This window comes from Balaenoptera ricei, chromosome 1 (genome assembly GCF_028023285.1).
Source record: "Balaenoptera ricei isolate mBalRic1 chromosome 1, mBalRic1.hap2, whole genome shotgun sequence".
Lineage (NCBI taxonomy): Eukaryota > Metazoa > Chordata > Mammalia > Artiodactyla > Balaenopteridae > Balaenoptera > Balaenoptera ricei.
Window position 1 is genome coordinate 193,042,456 of NC_082639.1, and position 24,455 is coordinate 193,066,910.

General features: G+C 44.6%; 1 protein-coding gene across 9 annotated transcripts in view; it reads left to right on the plus strand.

Annotated features, from left to right (window-relative positions):
* The window catches only part of PPP1R12B (protein phosphatase 1 regulatory subunit 12B), a 204,967-nt gene that overhangs the window by 50,547 nt on the left and 129,965 nt on the right, over nucleotides 1–24,455 (plus strand). For 8 of the 9 annotated variants that reach the window (XR_009506602.1, XM_059943491.1, XM_059943495.1 and 5 more), the window contains exons 2-9: nucleotides 3,139–3,269; nucleotides 8,136–8,254; nucleotides 14,281–14,440; nucleotides 15,609–15,753; nucleotides 16,783–16,857; nucleotides 18,582–18,661; nucleotides 19,331–19,524; nucleotides 24,160–24,272. Coding sequence is in view for 8 of the 9 variants with exons in the window: in XM_059943491.1 (XP_059799474.1) it covers nucleotides 3,139–3,269; nucleotides 8,136–8,254; nucleotides 14,281–14,440; nucleotides 15,609–15,753; nucleotides 16,783–16,857; nucleotides 18,582–18,661; nucleotides 19,331–19,524; nucleotides 24,160–24,272 (1,017 nt within the window). In the remaining variant the exon portion in view is untranslated. The remainder of the gene's footprint in view (nucleotides 1–3,138; nucleotides 3,270–8,135; nucleotides 8,255–14,280; nucleotides 14,441–15,608; nucleotides 15,754–16,782; nucleotides 16,858–18,581; nucleotides 18,662–19,330; nucleotides 19,525–24,159; nucleotides 24,273–24,455) is intronic. The other variant, XM_059943513.1, reaches the window with a different exon arrangement.

Genomic DNA, 24,455 nt, shown 5'->3' on the forward strand with positions numbered 1-24,455 from the left:
AGCCTGCGCTCTAGAGCCCGCGAGCCACAACTACTGAAGCCCGGGCACCTAGAGCCCGTGCTCCGCAACAAGAGAAGCCACCGCAGTGAGAAGCCCGCGCACCGCAACGAAGAGTAGCCCCCGCTCACCGCAACTAGAGAAAGCCCACGCATAGCAGCAAAGACCCAACACAACCAAAAATAAATTAATTAAAAAAAAAATTTTTTTTAAGTGTCCTCTTCCATCCTCGCAGTTAAAGTATTAATAGTTTTTAGTGAGGTACTCTGCAAGGGGTTGGTTAAATCTTGCCCTGCGGGATTATAGACTGGCAGACATACAGTATATGAGAGATTTAGTGATCATCATAATTATGAAATAGTTTATAATGTTATGAATAGTTATGAAATATTTTACATGGTAAAGAAGTATAAATGGGGAAAGCTTGTAGAAGTCGATCAACCCAAGAAAACATCATACAAGAAATGTAATTTTTGGAGCTGCTTGTTGAAAAAGAGACTGTCGTGAATACTGGCTATGAAAGTCGTCTGGCCTCAAAAGATCAGGTTGGAGGAATATATTACATGACATCAAATCAAATCTAGGTTGAGATGTTTAGCTAATCTCACTAATTGTAAAAAGAGTATCAAATGGTTTGGGGGAAATGAATAAAGATGTCTTTTTGTAACCAAGGTTGCCTAATTAAATATCCTCTAGATTGAATCAACCTCTTTTCATCCATCCTTTGTTTCTAAGCGGGATTGACACGCCGTTTATCTGGAGGGATTTCCTGAAGTCCTCTTGGTAGGATATAGGTGCTTCTTAAGTGTAGTAGTTACCCTCTAAATTCTGGCTTGAATTCTTCCCACAGTAATCTTTTACTGTTTAAACTGTTGCTCATTATCACCATAAAATATCCCTTGGTATATTTCACTGAAGACATCAATTCTCAAACTGTTTGATCTAAGGAATCCTGTACACTCTAAAAACTTATCCAGGACCCCAAAGAGCTTTTGTTCATAAGTATTATCATATATTACTGAAAAATCTTGAAAATACTATTATTATTAATTCATTTAAAATAGCAATGACCCATTATATGTTCATATAAATCACATATTTTAATTGAAAAGAGCTATATACTTTCAAAAACAAAAGCAAAGTAAGGTAAGTCCATTGTCATGGTGGCATGAGAAGAGTGGCATTGTTTTACATTTTTACAAATCTCTTAGTGTCTGCATTCAGTCTTGTGATACATTGTTTTGATTAAAGTATATAAAGAACATCTGGCTTCACATGGATGTCTATTTGGAAAAGGGAGGAGTATTTTAATAGTCTGTCCAGACAATTATGGGTATTCTTCTTGGCACTATACTAAAACGCCAGTAAGTATATAGTAGTTTCTTAAATATTAGTTGCAGTGTGGAATCTGAAACCATGTCAATGGACTTTTCTTACGTTGAGATATTAAAATCCAGTGGTCTAACTTGTATTTTGAATGAATCTTTTACCCATGCATGATTTTCTCACACCATGCATCTGATTATGTGGAAAATATGGGTTCATTGAGTTATGCACATCTTCCAGATGTTAATACGTTTCAGTCTATAATATCAAAAAACCACATTTGTTGATAATCCCATTGACCGCATCAGAAAACTGAGTATTAGGAAGCTGTCAAGCTCATGGTAGTGGGTATGTTTCCCAAAATTCTGATTTTAATTGGATGGTCAAATTTTATCATTGGCAACAAATATTAGGTTTTTTTCTTTGAAGTAACAGGCTCACCTTGTTCGTTTTCAAGTCTTAATCATCGTAATTTACCTGTCGGTTGCTCTTTTGAGGAAAAACAGCATCTGTGGAAAAGCTGCTCGTCCACCTCGCAACTCAAACAGATGCACAGGAGCTTTTTGCTGAGAGATGGCGCTGTGCTTTGTCACGTGGAGAAAGGCTTTATGTGTGCCTGCTGTTTTGTCACACAGAATATTAAGAACACTTACAGTTTAATAAAATTAATAATGTTTACTGCTCCATCAAGGTCATTCTTGAGTGAAACTGGCCTTTTTTGGGTTTTGTTTTGCTTGAGATCATGTGGCCAGGAAGAGTACAGTCAGCACCCGCACCCCCTGGTGCCTCCCTTGACTTGTGCAGAGGCTCCAGGAGTTCTCCCCACCATGGCTTTGCATTGTTAGTGCAAATGTCAACACAGCAGAAAAGGCAAATCATGTATTAATATCGTTATAAAAATCATTTTGATCCAGATAGTTGTTTCTCAGCCAAAGCTTTAACCTTTTTTTTTTTGAAAAGGAGGGGGTTAAGAGACAAGTTTTAGAAAGAGGAATCTCATTTGTTTCTGGTCCTGAATTGTCTCAGCTGTTTTGGATCCGCCTAAGCCTTGATGATGATCACTTTTATCGGTGTGGGCTTTTTGCCTCCTTTTACTCTGTAGATAGTCCAGATGGCCTTTGGGTCTTGGCAGGCCTCATTGCTGTTTGTGACTGTTCCTTTTAGGCTTCTGGTAGGCCTGAAGCCTTTATTCAGAAAGCTTCTCTGCCTTCTCCTAATTGTTGCTGTGAGTTGGGCAGCTAAGGATGCCTAACCAACCACAACTGCAAACATACTTTGCCATATTGTCTGCAGCTATTCAGAAGATACATGAAAAGAAAATACATTTCTTCTGTTTGAAGGATCACCGCACCCTTTCTCTCCAAAGTGGGGATAGTTTAGCAACCCTAGAAGATAAACTGCAACTTCCCACTGAGAAAGTTGCATTTGATCCGATGTGACTATTTTCCTCTAAAATTCCTGGGCAAATTAGTGGTTCCTAACATTCCCTCTTTTCTTTATAATGATGAAAGAGCTCACCCACTTATAGTACTTTAGAAGTCGCTTTCCTCGTTTGACCCTAACAGCACTATAAATAAGATTAAATATCATTATACCTGTTTCACAGCTGAGATACTGAGGCATGGAAAGAATTCAGGGATTTGCATAAGATCACAAAGCTGAGAAGTCACACTCTGGACACTTGCATCAGGATGCAAGAAATGGAAATCAGTATTTCATCAGCGCTGCTGCATTGTCCGTGCCCAGAGCAGTGTCTGGCACGGTGTAGCACTCAGTAAGTGCTTGTCGAGTAAATGGATGGACTTTTCTTTCCAGGCTTGTATTGATGAAAATTTGGACATGGTGAAGTTTCTGGTGGAGAACGGAGCCAGTGTAAACCAGCAGGACAACGAGGGCTGGACACCCCTCCACGCAGCAGCGTCCTGTGGCTACCTCAACATAGCAGAGTGAGTCCCTGTACGGGTGCGGTGCTTGTAGGGTAGCCTCTGGTTCTCGTCCACTCTTAAGAATTTGAATTTCATAAATAGGAGTAACTTCTCTTTACTACAAACTATAAAAGCAGGAAATTGAATATGTTTTACATAGCTGCTAAATCTATAGTTCTTTTAGTTGAAATTTTGTGTTTGCTTCTATTTTCAGGTAATTCATATTTGTTGGGATATGCAGAGGTGGCTTCTGTCTCTTGCACTGTCTGGGTTGACTTTTTGAGCGACTATAGCTGGACACATGTGGGCAGGCCTGGAGAATTTTTCTGGACTTTTTTGTAAACCTGTTTTATTGTTTTTTTTTTAAAAAAAGCAGTGCTTAATACAAATGAAGGTGGAGAATGCCTGGCTGCTGGTCACAGAATTCACGTAGGTAGTAGCAGAAGAGTGAGAGCCAAGCATCCGAGCAAAGGAAGGGTGGGAGGGGCACGTGCCCCCCTGCCCGGCCCTCACTGAGACCAGCCTCCAGCACAGCCGGGGCCCCTCCCTGGGCAGAAGAATCCCAACCACATAGTGTCTGGGCTGGAAGGGGCGCTAAGTTGATGTCTGTTGAATGAAGGAGTGGTCAGGGAGGTTATTTTTAAATAGAAAGAGATGTTGGCACTTAAAACATCTTTAAAATGAGGCAAGTGAGTGTATTCTAGATGAGAGTAAGTGTAGATTGCTAAGGTAAGTTCTCTAAATAAAATCATGATATGCTATGGTCCTTTGAAGATCCGGTTGCTTGTCTTAAGGCCCCTTTCAGTAGGATTAGAGCTCCGTTACATTTCTCCTGTTCAGCAAACAGCTCTGCAGAGGCCTGGGAATGGCCTCCCACAGAAACTGCTTTGCCCGGGTGTCCCGGGGGAGGGTGCCCAGTGGGGGAAGTCAGACAACGGCAGGGTCAGAGCCAGAGAAAGATCAGGCCGAAGCCCTGGTGTTGACTGGGCTTCTTGTTCTGAAAAGCGGGCGGCTGGACGGGCCCCACCGCCAGCAGGAGTCAGCAGTGCGGTTTTCTCCTGTCTCCGTTCTGGTTCCGTGAATCCGTCGCGCCCTCTTGCCAGGCTGCCCCTTCCCAGGGCCTAACGGGAGGGCTCTGATTCTCAGCCTAGCCCACTCGCCGGCGTTCCGATGCCCAGGAGTGAAGGTGGCTGCCTCAGAGGTTTCCATTTTCACTTGAAAACTGTATCTAAGAAACATTTATAGGACATGTTAGTCCCTCATCACTGATATTTGGTTATCTCTTCAGCTGGCTTGTTTGTGATTTTGAGCTACCAAATCTCATTACATTCAAGGATTTCACTTTTCTCCATTGGAAGGTAACAGGCAGAGCTCACGCTTGGAATTAGGGCCCCTCGTGTTGGCGTAATCCACGGAGGCTCTTTTTTCTTCCTTTTGCGAAGCTGAGTACAGAGGATGATTGTAAATGCTTTTTCACAGTGGTTTCTTTATCTCATCTTTATGGATGAACATAGTTCCTTAGGAAATAAGTTCACAATTTAAGTGTCTCTTGCCCAAATAAATATTACCTTGAGTGAAATGAATTGGTGAGAGTTACTGTTTCCGCATACAGGTGATTAGTAGTCAGACATGAAAGTCTGGCCAGGAAAGGTGAGCTGGACCAGACCCCCTTGTGTGGTGGGGTGGTGGGAACGGCCCTCCTTACCTTCTGCTGTGCGTCACCCTTAGACGGTATCCACCTGACCGTCCTTACGTACTCATCTGTGCAGCAGCGTTTTCCGGACAACGAAAGAACCCCGTTGCTTATGCTACTCATGTTGGTTGGCTCACCTCAGGGCCTCTGAACAGTGTTTCAGATACGATTAGCATTTGATCATTTTGTCATTTTTCTTTTTGTATCTTAAAGACCTTAAACTCTATATTCTTATTCCCGGAATCATTAGAAACTCTAAATTTCGAGGGAGTGGAAACAAAGAAAAGGCAAACTGGCTTTCTAGGGAAGAATCTAAGAGCATTCTGTTCCATGTTCTATGATGACCTTTTTTTGTCTTGTATTTGAACTCAGTATGACATATTTTTTAAAAAGAGGTTTAGGGGCTCTTTATTCCTGATTTTGAGTTCAGGCTTATTGCTAGTTAACGGGATGTTTTCCATTTCTATTACCAGTAAGTGTTTAACTTAGAAGCAGATTATTGACCCAAGGGTACAGCATTTAGTTTGGCTTTATAGTTTATTGGGGTGCTAATTTATTCTGAGTTTTTGAACACGTTTCATTTTCTTTCTTCCCCCCTTAGAATAGTAGCAAAAAGACCTTATGTCAATGATGAGTTAAAAAGAATACAGAGGCTTTATTTTCTTTCTGTCTTTCTTGGCCACACCGCATGTGGCTTGTGGGATCTTAGTTCCCCGACCAGGGATTGAACCCGTATCCTCGGCAGTGAGTCCTAACCACTGGACCACCAGGGAATTCCCACAGAGGCTTTATTTTCTAAAGGGCATATTTACGGAGCTAATGGATATTTCTGAAGCCTCAGGTTAACTATAAAGATTCTCAGGAATAAAGTAAATATTACTTTTTAGGGACTTCCCTGGCGGTCCAGTGGTTAAGACTCTGTGTTCCCAATGCAGGCGACCCAGGTTTGATCCCTGGTCAGGGAACTAAGATCCCGCATGCTGCATGGTGCGGCCAAAGATTAAAAAATAATAATGATAAATTAAAAAATCTTACCTCATAGGTTGATATTGATTCTTGTTCAGGTAAAAGTGTGAAACTAGAGAGGTTTTTCCTGTTTCCTCCTCACCCTTAAAATGGTTTAGGAAGGTAGCCTTACTTAAGAAGAATCTCTTCTGAACCAGATTACTTTCTAGAAATGTGTCTTCTTGATCATGGGTCTAAGAACTTGTCAGAAAAGGGAAAAGCAGGGGCCTGTATGCCCAAGTGACATTGTGCCTGATCCAGTAAAGAATGGAATAGATGTCAGAGCAGGGTGGCTAAGATGTTTTATTTATTTCACGTAATATTTGTGGATTGCCAAGAGGAAAAACAGCGTGTCAGACCTCATGACGGTGATAACCATGAGGAAGGCACAGCTGTTGTCCTGAAGTAGCTTTCAGCCTGGTGGGGCAGTTGCATCAAGATCCGTGTATGTCATGACAGAAGCGCAGACTTAGTGCCGGGGAGGACGGAGTTCAAGGAAGGAGAGGGAAGGTGTGGTTGGTGAGAACAGGCAGAGGCATTTTCAATGGACCTTGAAAGATATGAGAAGTTTCTAGCAGGGAGAGGAGAAGGGGAGGGTGTTTCATCGGTTGGGAGAAACTACTCAAGCTGTGGGAGAGGCTGAGCGACAGTGGGGTGTGTCTGGGGACAGTGAGGCGTTGAGTTTGATTGGAGTAGAGGGTACAGTTCCATCCAGAAAGCATTTCTCGAGTGCTTACCGTGTATATTATTTGCATTTTGATTTTTCAGGGTTGGGGAGGTGTAGTTGAATGTCCTCTTTGTCCTGAAGGGGAGAAACCAAAAGAGAGGCGCTCTTGATTAGGGAAATGAGGGGCAACAGATGGACAGAGGACTGGGCCTCAGTACAATTAAGAAAACACATGGAGCAGGTTAGCCGTTAGCCTTGGAGGAGAAAGAGTTTGTTTCCGTCTGAGTCTGTGAGGGAAAGATGGAGAAAGCCGAAAATGAGATGAGTTCATATATGTGGAATCAATCTGTAAGTTAAAAACATTTATTGAAGCTCTATTTATACTAGGTACTAGGCAATGAGAAAGCAAAAACGTGGTCTTGATGTAATCTTTGTTGATTCTCCTCTGCCTCCTTGAATACAGTGGCCATGCATTGATTATCCTCTTAAGATCTTCTACAGTGTCTAAAATGTAGTACCTTTAAACGCAGGAGGGGACCAGTACATGCTTACTGAATTGTTGATTCGTTGAAGTTTAATTTAAACAGTTTTTCTTTCTCCTTTAAATACTTATAGTTGATAGAGCTCCCAGCATAATTGGGATTCTCACTGGCCCAAAAGTAACTTGATTTAGTGCCAAGGTGAACTAGACTTGAATTCAAAAGACTGGAGCATAACCTCTGCCATTTGCCCCCTAATAGTACCCACCTTGCCTACTTCATAAAATTGTTTAAGACTCATTATATAATTTTACGTGAAAGTACTTTGAAAATCAAAAAGGATCTATGTAAGGTATTAAAATTGTCAGACCTTTCTTCTTTAGGATCAAGTATTATATTTCAATATAGAATCTAATCATTTAGAATAGAACAATTTGTTTCTTCAGGAATTTAGTTTCTTCTTAGAGTGTAGATTTCATGTATATGGCTGGTTGAAGGGAGAGTTTTATGGAGGCGTAATTTAGGCAGATTCATGAAAATTTTAATTCATCCTTTATTTTTCTGTTTTCATGCCCCAACACTACTTAATATACTCTTAATGTGGCATTGGGAAAGTTTCTGTGAGAATTACTTCTTTACATGTCTTCTGGGAACTCTCATTCTCAACATTACAGGTGTAGTAAGTCCTTTTGGGAGCCTGTGTTTGGACCCCAGGGATGGTGGGTGAGCTTTAGGGCTGCATGTCTTCCATGTGATATTTAGAAAGTCTCTTGCTGTCCACTGGGAATGAGAGGGTGGGGTTAGGAACATGAGTGTGAAGGGAATCCCGCTTGTAGGCATTGTTCTTACCAAGAAATAGGGAAGCTTTTGATCCTAATTATTGAAGGCTAGTGGAGTTAGAAATTAACAGTGGAATACCTTATATGGGACCACATTAAAAACTCCAGAACAGAGGCCGTGCACTGCACTGAACCCCAGGGATAGGAGTGTAAGCTGATGTTAGACTGGGGAGAGAACCTTGATTCTGTATCTTGTCTGCACAGGTATTTCATTAACCATGGAGCCAGCGTGGGTGTTGTGAACAGTGAAGGAGAAGTCCCCTCTGACCTCGCAGAAGAGCCTGCCATGAAGGATCTTCTTCTGCAGCAAGTGAAGAAGCAAGGTAAGCTAAGGGGTTAGAGGGGCAGGTGAGGCTCTGCTGTGCAGGGCCGTGGGCTGTAGTGTGATAGGAAGGTTGGGTCTACCCACACAGTGTTAGTCATCATTACCCACATCACATACCCTCTTAACACTCACACAAGCATAGGCCAGATGCCAAAAGGAGGGCCAGTCCTTCCTTGTTTTTGCCGTTCTGGGGCTGTGTACCCATTGTGCAGTTAGGCGACCTGACTGTTCTTTGATGACGCAGGTTAGACTGAGGAGGGGCATGAGCGTGTCTTACTCTGTGTACACGGTGTGGACTTTGCTTCACACTGTGAAGTCTAAAGAAAGGACGAGATACAGTGTCCCTTTGAGTACTGGCCAAATTCTGTTTATGACTTTGCATCTTTTCTCTTGATGAGAGCTGAAAGTGGTGCTGGTTGAGGTATTTATTACAACCTCTGAAATGATCTTTAACCATACTAATCATGAAAATTATTCTGGTAGTTTGTCACGGTAAGGAAGCTAACTTAGAAGAATAAACTCTGAAAGAACTTATTTTATATTTTCAGAAGAATCCATTTCAGAGAATAGGTCAGGATTCTGCTACTGGAGGTCTTTGGGTTCTTTTAGTTTAAAAAGTTGCAAATAACACTTGTTAGCAGGGAGGACAGGTCTTAGGGCGTTTGCTAGAACCACCACAAAACTGTGTGGACGTGGTTTATAGTGATGTGTAGTCTTTCTGTTAAACCACTTTACCCACAATCTGCAGTTGAGTCCAAAAGATTTCTCTCCAGTGACCTTTTCTGACATGATGCTTTAGAACAGTCAGGGCCAGTCCTGGCCATATCCGTTTGCTCACATGTTATCCAAAGCTGCATTTGCACTCCTACAGCAGAGCTGAATAGCTGTGACAGACCAAATGTCCTGCAACGCTGAAAACATTTAATATCTGGCCTTAAATAGAAAGTATGCTGACCCCTGCCTTAAAATAATGATGTTCTAGGGCAGAAAATACTTGTATGAATACTGTGTATAGTTTTTGTGTCCTATTGAATTGAAGAACTTTATGCCTAATTTACCATCAAGTCCCACTCAGCCTTATCTCCTCAGATTGGTGTTACAATTTACAAATGACTTTTTAAAAATAAACTGGATTTTTAATAGTAGTTTTGATTTTAATTTCTGACTCTTCCATTAAGGAGTATACTCTGTTGGAAGAGGTATTCATATGTATGCTTACCTTTGCAGCACTGTTAACTCTTTGTGTGTGGAATTCTGGTCTGTTCCAGATCAGTTACCCCTTTCAGTTCATCGAGAGGATATAATAATTGTGAATACAATACATGTGCACCCAGCATCGGAACACCTAAATATATTAAGCAAATACTGACAGAGCTGAAGGAGGAAATAGACAATAATACAATGATAGTATCCTGCTTTCAACAATGGATAGATCATCCAGGCAGAAAATCAACAAAGAAACGCTGGACTTAAACTATCCTTTAGACCAAATGGACCGAGTAGACATACAGAACATTCCATCCAACAGCAGAACAAACATCCTTGCCAAGTGCACACAGAACATTCTCCAGGATAGGTCATATGACAGGCCACAATACACGTCTTGGCAAATTTAAGAAGACTGAAATCATACCAAGTATATTTTCTGACCACAGTGGTATGAAAGTAGAAATCAATAGCAGGAGGAAAACTAGAAAATTCACAGACTGTGGAGATTAAACAACATGCTACTGAACAACCAGTGGGTCAAAGACGAAATCAAAAGAAAAATCCAAAAATATCCTGAAACAAACAAAAATGAAACACAACATACCAAAACTTGTAGGAGGTAGCAAAAGCAGTTCTAAGAGGGAAGTTTATAGCGATAAATGCATGCCTTAGGAAAAAAGAAAGATCTCAAATAACCTAACTTTACACCTCTAGGGACTAGAAAAAGAAGGACAAGCTAAGCCCAAAGTTCACAGAAGGAAGAAAATAACAAAGATCAGAGCAGAAATAATGGAAATAAGAGACCAGAAAAACAATAGAAAGTATGAATGAAACGAAGAGCTTTTATGTTTTTTGAAAAAATAAACAAATTGACAAACCTTTAGCTAGGCTAAGAAAAAGAAGACTCAAATAAATAAAATGAGAAATGAAGAAGACATTACAACAGATACCATAGAAATACACAGGATCATAAGAGACTACTGTGAACAATTGTGTGCAAACAAATTGGATAACCTAGAAGAAACGGGTAAATCCTCAGAAATATGCAACTTACCAAGACTGAATCAGGAAGAAATAGAAAATCTGAATGGATCAATAACAGATAAGGAGATTGAATCAGTAATCAAACAGCAAGAAAAACCCAGGACCAGATGGTTTCCCTGGTGAACACTACCAAACATTTAAAGAAGAATTAATACCAGTCCTTCTCAAACTCTTCCCCAAAAATTGAAATGGAAGGAACACTTTCAAACTCTTTTTACAAAACCAGCATTACCCTGATAACAAAGCCAGATAGGTACACTACAAGAAAACTCTAGACCAATATTCCTGATGAATATAGATGCAAAGATTCTCAACACAATATTAGCAACCTGAATTTAGCAGCACAATAAAAGGATCACACACCATGATCAAACGGAATTTATCCCTGGGATGCAAGGATGGCTCAACATATGCGAATCAATGAAAGTGATACACCAGTTAGTAGAATGAAAGATAAAATTATATGATCATCTCAACAGATGCAGGAAAAGCATTTGACAGAATACAACATCCTTTCGTGATAAAAGTCCTCAACAAACTGATTGTAGGAGGAATGTCCCTCAACATAATAAAGGCCATATACGACAAGCCCACAGTTAACATTATCCTCAGTGGTGAAAGGTTGAAAGCTTTTCCTCTAAGATCAGGAATAAGACAAGGGTGCCCACTCTCACCACTCCTATTCAACACAGTACTGGAAGTCATATCCAGGCAAGAAAAAGAAATAAAAGGCATCCAAATCAGAAAGGAAGAAGTAAAATTGTCTTTGTTTACAGATGATATGATCTCATTATAGAAAATCCTAAAGACTCAAACAAAACACTGTTAGAATTAATCAACAAATTTGGTAAAGTTGTAGAATACAAAATCAGTATACAGAAATCAGTTGCGTTTCTATACAATAATGACAACCTATCTGAAAAAAAGTAAAAAATACATTCCCATTTAAAATGGCATCAAAAACAATAAAATACTTAGGAATAAATTTAAGGAGGTAAAAGATCTGTACGCTGAAAACCGTAAGACTCTGATGAAAGAAACTGAAGAAGACACAAATAAATGGAAAGATATTCTATGTTCATGGATTGGAAGAATTAATATGGTTAAAACATTCATACAACCCAAAGCCATATATAGATTCAATGCAATTTCTATCAAAATTCCAATGGTATTTTTCGCAGAACTAGAAAAAACAATCCTAAAACTTGGTATCACAAAAGACCCTGAATAGCCAAAGAAAGAAGGCAAAGCTGGAGGCATCACATTTCCTGATTACAAACTATAGTAATCAAAACAGTATGGTACTGGCAGAAAAGTAGACACATAGACCAATGGAACAGACTGCAGAGCCCAGAAACGAACCCTCACATATACGGTCAACTAATATTTGAACAAGAGAGCCAGGAAGACTCAATGGGAAAAAGATAGTCTCTTCAATAAATGGTGTTGGGAAAACTGGATAATCACATGCAGAAGAATGACATTGGACCCTTATTTTCATGCTCACAAAAATTAACTCAAAATGGAGTCAAGTAAGTCCTGAAACTATGAAATTCCTATGAGAAGACCTTCTCGATGTTGGTCTTGACAATGATTTTTTTGGATATTATACCAAAAGCACAAGGAACAAAAGCAAAAATAAATAAATGGTTCTACATCAAACTAAAAAACTTCTGCACAGCAAAACAAACAATCAACACAATGAAAAGGCAACCTACGGAATGGGAGAAAATATTTGCAAGTCACATATCTGATAAGAGGTCAATATCCAAAATATATAGGGAACTCATACAACTCAATAGCAAAAAACCAAACAATCCAATTAAAAAAGCAGAAGAGCTGAATAGAAATTTTTCCAAAGAAGACATATAAATGGACAACAGGCACATGAAAAGATGCTCAACATCACTAATCATCAGAGAAGTCCAACTCAAAACCCTATTGAGCCTCACACCTGTTAGAATGGCTATTATCAAAAAGACAAGAAATAACAAGTGTTGGTGAGGGTGTGGAGAAAAGGGAGCCCTTCCACACCGCTGGTGGGAATGTAAATTGGTGCAGCCACTGTGGAAAACTGTATGGAGGGTCCTTAAAAAATTAAAAATAGAACTGCCATATGATCCAGCAATTCCACTTCTGAGTGTATATCCAAAGGAAATGAAATCAGAATTTCAAAGAGATATCTGCACTCCCGTATTCAATGCAGCATTATTCACAGTAGCCGAGATAGGAAACAACCTGAGTGTCAGTGTATGCATGAATGGATGAAGAAGACGCGGTATGTGTATATATATCTATTTATACTGTAGCTAGTAGAATAGTATTCAGCCACGAGAAAGAAGGAAGTTGTGCCATATACGATGACATGCATGGACCTTGAGGGCATCATGCTAAGTGAAATAAGTCAGACAGAGAAAGACAGATACTGTATGATATTGCTGGTATGTGGAACCTAAAAATGCAGAACTCGTAGAAACAGAGAGCAGAATGGTGGTTTGCAAGGGCTGGGGAGTGGGGGAGATGTTGGTCAAAGGGCACAAACTTCCAGTTATAAGATGAACAAGTTCTGGGGATCTAATGTACAGCAGGTGACCATAGTTAACAATACTGTATTATATACTGGAAAGTTGCTAAGAGATCTTAAAATGTTCTCACCACAAAAAAGAAATGGTAATTATGTGAGGTGATGGAGGTATTTAATAACTGCTGTGGTAATCATGCAATATATAGGTGTTGTACACCTTTAACTTATACAAAGTTATATGTCAATTAAATCTCAATAAAGCTGTAAAAAAAAAAAAAAAAGAAGAAATAAAATAAATCAGTTACCTCTTCCCCCCATCCATCTCCTCAAATCAGACAGGTAATCCTCAGGTAGTTCCCAGGGTCTCGTTCAAGAATTGAGAAGGAGGGGAGCAGACCGTGCACAGGTAAAGCCTACCAATGAGTGTGAGACTCCTTGGGCGGGTGTGTTTGTCCTAGGAACAGGTCATTGTCTTACGCAACAGGGAATACCCCAGCCCAGCTCCTTTTCACTGACACGGAGGTTGCAGAGTTGTTGGCTAAAGGGAGGCACCCTGGGATTTCGTCCATAATGTTTTAAAGGGAAACAAAATCCACATTCCCTTGGAAGTTTCACTGTGCATCACCTACTCCTCGGCTCTAGGGCATATAGCTTCAGTCAGCGTATTTCCCTACACAGGGAGATGAACTTCAGAGGTCGTTAATTTTTTAAAGTATATTATACCTGAAACTAAGATTTTTGATACCAATCCTAAGGAGTAGTGAGTGGAAAAGAGGAGCAGACGGGGACCTAGGATATCAGCGTTCTGGTGACAGCTCTGATGTGTCCTGTGGCCTTGAGTGAGGCACCTGACCTTTGTATGTTTATTTCCTCATCTGTTAAGTGGGGATAGTAGTATCTATTATATTTACCTCAAAGGATTGTGGGGAAACTAAAATGGTATAACGTGTAAAAGGACTTTGAAATGTGTACTTTGTACAAATACTATAATATAAAATTATATCCCCTTTGGTTTTTATGTTCTTAAAATTGAAAACACTGTTAAGTGTGGTCCCTTAGTGGATCTGCCATCTGATAAGTCGGTAAACTACTGATAAGTCGGTAAATGTCATGGCTCTTCTAAATGAAGATAAATCTGAAGACTGCCCCACTTGATGACTAAACTGCCATTAGTGGTTGTATTTAGGATGTGTCTTGAACCTAAGGGACCTTTGGTGATGCTGGCCGTCTGGATCTGGTCTCTGCAGGGGTCGATCTCGAACAGTCGAGGAAGGCAGAGGAACAGCAGATGCTGCAGGACGCCCGCCAGTGGCTCAACAGCGGGAAGATACAGGATGTGAGGCAGGCGCGCTCAGGGGCCACTGCCCTCCACGTGGCTGCCGCCAAGGGCTACTCTGAGGTCCTCAGGTAACGTCCACGCACGTGGTCCGGGCTGCACTGACCGGGAGAAGAGGAGTTGGTTGGACGCGGGATGGATTAGGTCATCAGCTGTGCTGCGTTTCTTTGCTGCTTCCCTCCTGGGCCACACAGTCTCTCCTTCTGTGTTTGCTGGTACTCTTCACCTCCCTCCTCCCGCCACACCGCCCTCTAGCTTCTCCTGACGGGTCTGACGTGAGGCAGAGTTGAGCTGGACTGGCCTGAAGGGGACCTTGCGTGACCGCTTCCAGCTCCACAGTTCGTCATTAGCATCCCTGGCACCTCCTCTCCTGGTGACATGCAGTACAGAGCAGACTCGCAGTCCTTTTGGTCCTCTTTGGCTCGTTAGACTAATGACATAGGTCTCGAGCGTGCAGCATCCAGCTGGAGCAGGATGGTCCCACGTACACGAGGAACCTGGACTCTTCTCTGCCTGCTCCCCTTTCCCTTTACATCCTTCCCCGCTTTGTGTGGCCCTGCTCCTGGGCTTGCCCGGTACCTGGGCTGCTGGCGGCACCGCATGTGTCCTTGTCGCCAGATGCTCTCACTGCCTCGTGTTCCACCCAGTACGAGCTTCCTGGTCTGCGTGGTGAGTGTCGGTGCACCTTTCTGCCTGGCAGCGTGTTCACGTGCTCGTTTCTTGGACGGCGTCTGGAGGCCCACAGCGTAGGCCGCCTGCGCCCGCCCGGTGCCGCCAGGGCCTCAAGAGTCACGCGGTCCTCCACGCACACAGCTGGGCTGTAGCCTTAGCGTTAGCGAGCGGCCCCCGCACGTACTCCCGTGGAGTCGGAGGTGCGAGCGTGGTGTCCGGGGAAGACCAGCCAGAGAGCTGGTGAGGGAGTGAGAGAATCAGGTGCCCGAAAGCCCCTGCCTGCGCTGCAAAGCTGACAGCACCCCCCCGACGGAGCTGAGCTAGGCGCTGGCCGGCCTCGGGTGCCTGCGTGGTATGACGCGGGTGTGCCAGGGAGCGCCGCGGCCTCTGGGACAGGGTGGTTGCAGCTTACCCGTGGCGGCTCTCAGGCAGCAGCTGGCACCGACTGTGCCGTAGAGGCCGGGGGGCGGCGCAGGGCAGGGCCTGAAGCGCCAGCTGGGTGGCCGCTGGTGTGGCCCGGAGCTCTGCCACCGAGCACGTAATGGCTGGTTTGGGGTTTCTCCTCAGACTTTTGACTCAGGCTGGCTATGAGCTCAATGTCCAGGACCGCGACGGCTGGACCCCGCTCCATGCCGCCGCACACTGGGGGGTGAAGGAGGCGTGCTCCATCCTGGCAGAAGCCCTCTGTGACATGGACGTCAGGAGCAAACTGGTTAGTGAGCGCCACCCTCTCACGGGGCTCGGGAACAAAAGGCTTCAGGTCCCTGCTAAGTGACCAGGCTTGCTGGCCAGGCTTGGGCATCCCTGGTGGCTGTAGTTCTGCTTCCCGCCCCGTTATCCACGCAGACATGTTGGCTTTGTGAAATAAAGCTCCACTGAGCCGGTCTGCTGATTCTGTTTATGCTGAAGCCCCTAAAACAAACAAACGGGAAAAAAAAAAGATATTTTTCCCCTTAGCAGAAATGAGCAGTGGGGAAGCCCAAGGCCACTATCTGTGGTGAACTATGAAATATTTTGGTTTTACTTTTAATTCAAAGACTTAATAGCTGAGCCCTAGTCACATCCAGTTGTTAAAAAAACGTTATAATGATGAGATCCTGCAGTTTGGCTGAAAGTAGTCTTATTCAGCCTCACTTCAAGCAATATAGAAGTCCTGCAGCTTCTATCCCTACATCTACTGATTTTCTAGGAATCCAGAGACATGGCTTTTTACTTAGTAGATGTTCTTATCTACCTCCCATCTCTCCTGACGCAGGGTTCATTCTCACATTATGGGTTAGGGTCCTTAACTGTGCTGTTTCCTGAGGTAACCCTTCTCTCACTTAAAGGGAGATGATTCCTGTGACTTAGTCTTTAGTGCACCCATGCCCTGGACCTCCTTCTGAGGCTTCTAAGAGCCCTTTGTTGAATTTATCATAGCAATTAAGAGCATTTTAGAATAGGTACAAGTAGAGATTTCAATTGATCATTTGCCAAGAGGCAATAAACGTTAGAAATAACGTGGTGATTTCCTCCATCCAGCTTTACAAAATATAAAGCCCTGTATTTTAGGGTTTGCTGTTTCTTGTTGTGTTTCCTCTGTGATAGATGAAGGTATTACCACGGTGTCGAGTAGACTAGTCAGTGAAGCAGCTGTCACTGGAGTCAGAGGCATACAGTGGACATCCCCTAGTTCTCTGATAAAGTCCCGTGATCGCTGCGTCTGCTTCCGATTGGTCATGGCGCCCCTTTTCTCTGCCAGGGCCAGACACCATTTGATGTGGCTGACGAGGGCCTCGTGGAGCACCTGGAGATGCTGCAGAAGAAGCAGAGCGTGGTGAGTCTGGGGGGACAGTCCTCACCACAGGCCACACCAGCTGTAGTTTGTCCGCTGAGAGTGGAGTTGGACGTCCCTGCATTCCAGCAATGGCAGTGGTTCCCTCCAGGAATATCCACAGTCTGTTAGAAGAAAATATCCCAGACACTGTTGTTGCTAAAGTTCGCTTGTTATCTCCTCATTATCTTAGAGCCTTCAAGCAGCTGAAAGGCAAACATGACAACGACGACTCTAGTTACCCTTGAGCTCTAGGAAATGAGTGTGGTGTGTTCAAGTCAGAAGTTTTTGCAAATAGGGGTAGAGGACCCCTCATAACTTTTCCTTATGGACTGAAAGGACTTCTTTGTTGACAGAACATCGATTACAGGGGGGAATATATTTCTTAAAAAGCAAACAAACCCACAAAAACTAAAACATTTGGCATTGGACAGTGCTTGGTCAGTGATTCATATTTATTCCATTCATCAAATATCCAAAATTCAGTCCTTTTCTCCCTCTTCTAGATCTTTGATGGTTTCGTTGTCTGTGCCCTTCTGCTTAGTGCAGCACAGGAGGACCATGTAAGCATGGTACCCACGTCCAGACTGCAGGGTGGAAAACCCTGCCAATACTCGGGCGGGTGAACAGGGAGTGAGTCACACTCTGCCTGAAAGAGGGAGGAGTAATTAGGTGAGGAGGATAAAGTCAATCACATTAGGGGCTTGAGAATCTCCTGTTTAAGCAGAGTAGGACAGAAAAAAATCACTAGCTTTCCTTGTGTTTTCCTTTGCATGGGCTGTGGCTCAGGGCACATGAGCTCAAGGTCAGGAGAATGTGAGAAGCTGAGAGCAGTTCTGAATGAAAGACCCGTGTGGTTCAGTGATGGGACAGATCAGCTGTCCTGCCCTCCCCTGTGCTCAGCACCGTCTGGAGTGGGAAGTGGAGATGCTCATTTCTTCAGGGCTGGCTGGGAAAGCTGCAGACCCAGAGCGCAGGCGCAGCTTGCGGTTCAGTTGTCTCCTCTGATGAGCAGCTGGAATCTATTTCTGAGCAGCAGCAGCCTTCCTAATATAAGATTATAATTTGCATGGTTAGGTGTTTGTTGTTTCTCAAATTTTTTATTCTGAAATAATTTTTAAGCTTACAAAGACATTGTGGAAATAGTAGAGAGTTCTCGTGTATCCTTTACCCAGCGTGGTTCGGTCTTTGAACATGGGTAATATCCTCACTAAATAACATTTCTATGCTACTGGGAATGGTGCCTGCCTTTGCCCCCTGCATAACTTTGGGGTCCAGGGATTTAAGTACATTTTTTCTAGAGCATGTGTCTAAGTACCGGACAGTTTTTTCCAAGGGCTTATTTCCCATTTGGCACCTGCTTCTTCTTTAGAACCGTTGCCAACTTAATTCAGTATATGGATCATAAAGAGTTCTTTCAGAGGTACTTCTGGCATTTTATCCTTTACACCTAGGTTTTTTGGGACGATTGGGTTTGGATATTTGATGGGGCAGTTTTCACTGAAGCTCTAACGCTTTGGATTTCCTCTTCTCGTTGAATGAGGATCTTTCTCTGTCATTATCTTCCAAGGAGACACAGCACACAGCTGATGTGTTTCCCTTCTCCCCAGTTCTCTCCTCCCCTTTGGTGTTGGTCCAGTAACAGGGCCATTTTAGTTTTTCTCATGGCTGCTGATTTTTTACCAATAGTCAACGTCTTCCCTTTTTTCTGTTTTCTCAATTTCCAGCTTCGAAGTGAAAAAGAGACACGGAATAAGCTCATTGAGTCAGACCTGAACAGCAAGTTGCACGGTAGACTCTTTAAGAAGTAAGATATTTGGGTTTGAGAAATGCGATGAGCCCTGCTGAGTGTGACACGTTTAGCTTGAGAATTTATACAGTGAAGAGACCCCGTGTTTGTAGCCAAATGATCTTTAAACACGTGGGAATGTTTGAGGGGCAAGGAGGTGAGTGGCATTGACTTGTGGAGGGACACTGAGAGTGGGTGGACGTGTTTTAAATTTGTGAATTAACGGAGACTGTGTGCATTGCTTTTTTCCCAGCTTAAGGGTTCTTAGTCCCAACTGCTTCCCTAACTAGAAGGTCTGAGCTCAGGGGCCGTGTCTGTTTTGTTTACACCATACTGTTGCCTAGCATGGTCCTGGCGTGTGAGAAACACTCAGTAAACATTTGTTAAATGATTTTTAAAAAATATTTACCTGCTCACTCATCATGAAGATGCATAGCCCTCCTTGTTCCTGTGTGTTAAACAGGCTGGATCTTCTTCCATCACACTCTCAAATCACATACTAACGCTTAGTCAGCAGAAAACCCAGGATTCAGAAGAATACGGATGTAAAGGAGGATTTGAATATATTTCTGTTACTGCTTCCACACAGAGCTTCATAGACTTGTCCTTCTCATACCGGATCCCCAGTGAGCGTAGGAAATGGTGTGTCCTTTCTGAATTACGCTCAAATTGTCATCTTTAATTTAGCAAAGAGAAGATGCTCTATGAGGAGGAGACACCGAAGCCCCAAGAAACGGAGGATGAAAACAAAGAATCCAGCAGCTCCAGCTCAGACGAGGACGAAGGTGCAGATGAGGCTTCTGAGTCAGAAACCGAGAAGGAGGCGGGTGATGCTGAGACCCTCTGTCCCCAGAGCACGGCGGGTCGCTGCTTGTCACAAGGCAGGTGATGCCAGGGCCCTCAGGTGGAACCGATTCCCTAAACAGAACCTCCAAGTCTTTTTCTTTTTCCTTCCCATTATGTGAAGCTGCTTCAATTCCTGATTTGGGGATTGAAGAAGGAACAAAATCATATTTACCTTTGTGACTCTTATTGATGATACACATCATATGGAGCTTCTTAAGTTTGTTATGTGGCGAGACAGGAACCCCAGCGGTGAGAGTTGGGTGCTGAGCACGGTCAGAGTGCCAGGCTATACATTAGCCTGGGGTTTTGATACACAGTGAGGCAAACACTTAGAGAAGAGACATGGGGGTTTTGCTGAGTAGAGGTTCATCTGCCACAGAGTAGTTCTCATGGATAATTGGGAGCTCGTGATAAACTAAGATTTCACCGTGCCCATGTCCTGCAGTCACCGGCATGTTATTTCTCCAGACTGGTGTCCGCGAGAAGATGCAGTGTTTTCAGTGAGAGGACCGAGTTAGAGGGAAGAGTCCACATTCAGTTTATATCAATAGTAAAGTCTGTGTTTCCCTCTGAACTCTGCCCTAGCCAGCTGCCCATCACGAAGATGTGCAGCTCTTTCTGTTTCCTGGGCCCCAGCTCCCGTAAAGTGGGTCTGCCTTTACTGACATGGTTTCTCTCAGTTGCAAGAGAGCACTGCCTTTGTCCATGTCTCCGTCTCTCAGAGGAAGTTAGAGACCCTTGCTTCTGTAGAACAGACGGGCCCCAGCTAGGTTTGTAGTGTAGGAGACGACCTTTTGTTCCCTGAGTCTTGAATTGCTATTCTTAAGCAGGCACAGCTTGCTCTGGAAATGCCAGTGTAGCATCTGTCAAAATCTATACATGTTCATCTTTTTAATATTTGTATTGTTTACTGGGTGCTTACACGTCTTAGGCTTCCAGCATTGTCTGGAACGAGCATCTAGACTTGCTCTGTGCCGGGTCACTGTGTTAGCTACCGAGGCGCTGGCGGAACGGGAGGGCACCGCCGGGGCTGCTGGAATTACCCACGATGTGTCCCCAGGCCTCAGGTCTCCTGTTCCCCGCAGCCCCGCGCCACGTTGCTCTTGGGGTGAAACACCCAGCACCCCTTGATGATGCTGCACTCCTGTTCAGGAACCTTCCAGGACCACCTTCCTGACTCTGCCTGCAGAGTGAGTCCCAAGCCCTGTGGCCCGGCCTTCAAGACCTCTCGTAGTCTAGCTCCCGCTGACCTTTCCAGTGTCGTCTGTAAGTGCGGGTGTGTGCTATCCAAGCCAGATCGCCGGGGTTCCCAGACGAGCCTGAGTGCTCTACCCCTGAACAGTTATTCATGCTGTAGCATTTGTTCCTGGCCATCAGATGTTTATTGCATGGTTTCTGGCAGAAGCTGTAGGGTCTGCCAGATTGAAGAGTCCTTCTTTAGGTTTCTCCTGTACGGGAACCTGCAGAGGAGGGACCCCTCCCTGTGCGCTCACCCCGTGTGGACCCCAGCACTGCTCATTCCTCTCGGTTGCAGCGACCTTGGGCTGGGAATTCCAAGTGTGTCACTCCCAGGTCTCAGCACCGCACCTGGCACGTGACAGGCAGCCACATCCACTGAACGTTTTGCTGAATGTATCTCGGGGACGTAGGAGGCTAGGAAGGCGTGTACATGAGTAAAGCCCATGTCACGTGAGAGAGGTAAACGCAGCCAATGGTGTTCACTAGTATGGTGTTCAAACTGCATTGAGTTTGGGGGTTCATCGTGACACCTTAGGGTGGAGATCAAGGAGGCGGAATAGAAGGACACAGAGCTCACCTCCTCCCACGAATACATCAAAAGTACATCTACACATGGGACAGTTCTCACAGAACATGGTAACACTTCACATTTATGTAGTGCTTATTTATTTATTTATTTGGTTGCGCCATGTCTTCGTTGTGGTGGGCGGGCTCCTTAGTTGCGGCACACGGGCTCCTTAGTTGTGGCATGTGAACTCTTAGTTGCAGCATGCGGGATCTAGTTCCCTGACCGGGGATTGAACCTGGACCCCCGCATTGGGAGTGCAGAGTCTTATCCACTGTGCCACCAGGGTAGTCCCTGTATACGGCTTTTTAATTTGCGACACACGTAACACATTTTTATTTAATCCTTACACCCCCACTCCGAGGTGATGTATTATTGCCTCCACTTTTTAGAACGGAAGTGACACCGCAAGTGAGGTGACTTAGGTCTCACACCTGTGGGTGGTGTGCCCGAGCCCCCGACTTTGACCTGGACTCCTCGGAGTAGCAGGGGCAGAAAGCTAACGCTGGGGGCAAGGGCGAGATTTCCCCAGGGGAGGGGTTGTCACAGAAGAGCTACATACTGGGTCTGGGAGGTGAGATGGAGCCGGTGGAGGAGGGGTGCTCCCAGAGGATGTGTGTGTCTGCGTCAGGAAGGCCGGGCAGGAGTGAGGAGGAGACCGGAGGCGCCAGCAGGTCAGTCTCAGAAGCTGGCGACTGCAGTGAGCTTCCCTGCGCACTTCTGTCTGTGGACATTTTACTCCTGACTAGAGCCCGGCTCAAAGCAGCGTCCTTTGTGAAGCCCTGTCGTCACAGCTACAAGGTTTTCTCACCTCTTCTGACTCCTGTAGCTGTGGTCGGAGCCTTTGTGTTGCTTGGACTACTTAGCGTTAGCGTTACCTCGGTTCTCCTCTCGTCTGCTCTGCTCTCCCCCCACCAGCGAGCTGCGGGAGCACTGGGACACACCGTGTGTCCTGCTGACCTCCGCGTCCTTCCTGGTGCCCGACGCCGGGCCTTGTGCAGGGCCGGTGCTCAGCACACCCCGGCGGGGGCGTGGGGGGCGGGTGGTGCCTGAACCTCCAGGTGCCGCCTGGCACCCGTGCGCACACTGAGCAGGCCCTTGTTGAGTGCATTCTCCTCTTTTTAAACCTCCACAGGTGCAGCCTCATAAAATGACAGTTTCCATGTGTGTTACATACAACCGTAGTTGTAAGGAATGTTAATTATATTTTGAGGTAAATGTAAGCAGTTTGATTTGGATTTCTGTTTTTCCCTTTCTTTTACTTATTTGACGTATTACTTATCTACTGCTGCATAACAAGCCATCCCAAAACTTAGTGGCAGGTAACACAACTCTTTGTACGCACCCAGTGTTACAGGTTGGTAATTTGGGAAGGGCTCTGCCGGGGCGGCTTCTCTGTTGTCCGTGTGGCAGTGCCAGCACACTCACGAGTGCGATGAGTTGGTGCGTGGCTGAGGGGTGGCCTTCTCCCTTCCTGGTGGCTTGCCGGGACGTTTGGGGCAAGTGGGCCGTGTGTCTCTTGCCATCAGGCAGGCCAGGCCCTGCTCCACATGGCAGCTGAATTCCAGCCTTCATCAGAGAGGGCAAGCTCCGCGCACACGCACTCTCCAGGCCTCTGCTTGTGTCCCGTTTGCTAATGTCCCAGGGGCCACAGAAAGTCACAGGGCCAAGCCCGGAGTCAGTATGAGGGGTACCACACAGGGTGTGGACTCACCTGGAGTCAGCCTGTGACAGTGTCAGTGAGGTTTGGCAGTGAGGTCCATTTCCTGGGGGTAGAGACGTTCAGATTGTATTCAAAGACTGCCTTGAGGATTCACAATAGCCACAAAGACAGTGACGTTAATAATAATAAACTGTTTTCTAGGGACTTAATATTGAGTTATGCTATTTAAAAACATTTTATCTCTAATCTGTACAGCAACTCACAAGACAAGAATTTGAGTCCCTGATTTATCAGTGAGAAAATAGAAGTTCAAATATGCTAAGTAACTTGCCCAGTGCCCCACATCTAGGATGTGGCTTAAAACTGTCCCGTAGTTCATGAGGGGGTTACCCTGGGGCTGTGTTTCTGGAGTCCAGGGACCAGAGGCCCAGCAGCCACTGGACGCAGGCAGACGGGGCTTCTGTCAGCGCCCCGTGAGGGACCCCTCCCGCTTATGTCACCACAGTGTCCTACACGACCCTCCTTCTGGCTTTATTTCCTGTTGTGACCCCAAGAGCCCTTGTTACTTGGTGGCTGCCTCTTTCCTGACCAGAGGACGTGGGTGTTGTGATTTCCCGGCCCTTCACCGTCCCTCCCGCCCTTCCTCCTGCTGCTGTGTGCCCTCCAGCTTCCTCCACAGCGTCTTCCCTACGTTCCCTCCCTCAGGGGATCTGCCTCTTCTCTGAACCCCCGGAGCGCTTGCTGATTTAAATCAACCAGTTCAGCGCCGGACGTCTTTGACCTTGTGTTGTTACCATGGTTATTTTGCATCGTATGTCTCTTCTTTTTGTAACTGCCTAGAAAGCAAGGTCTGTCTTGTACCTTCTCTGGCTTTTCCTGCCCAACCCCCCAAACAGTAGATTCTTACCTTGTACTTACTGATGAATTTTATATGTGAATTTTATATAGTGTGGAGAAGGTTGTCAGCTCTACATGTGGGAATTAGAATTGGCGCCTCTCAAGACAGGAATTCCACTTGAGTCTGTTTTCTTATAAGAGACAGTGGTTGCCAGAGGTTTCATAGTAGTTTGAATCCAAGCATTACATGGCCCTAGTGATCTGTTTTGATAATGGGTAAACCCTTTCTGTTAGCTGAAAAGTACACATACACACAGATAAGGTTTTCATCCTTGTACTTGTTGCTTCTCTTGTCTTAAATAACAGATAAAAAGCCGGGAGCCATCGTCAACCATTCCGACTCTGAAAGCAAGAGTAGTGCCGCAGAGCCGACACCAGCACCGGCGCAGAGCACCTCCTCCACCTCTTCAGCCAGGAGAGTGAGTATTTTGGAATTAATTTGGATATTTCCCACTATTGCAGTAACATACAGTTAGAAAGGCCTTAAAGGTACATTCATGCTTTTTTTTTTTTTTTTTTAAATTGAGTATAGTTGATTTACGATGTTGTGTTAGTTTCAGGTGTACAGCAAAGTGATTCGGTTATACATACATATATATCTT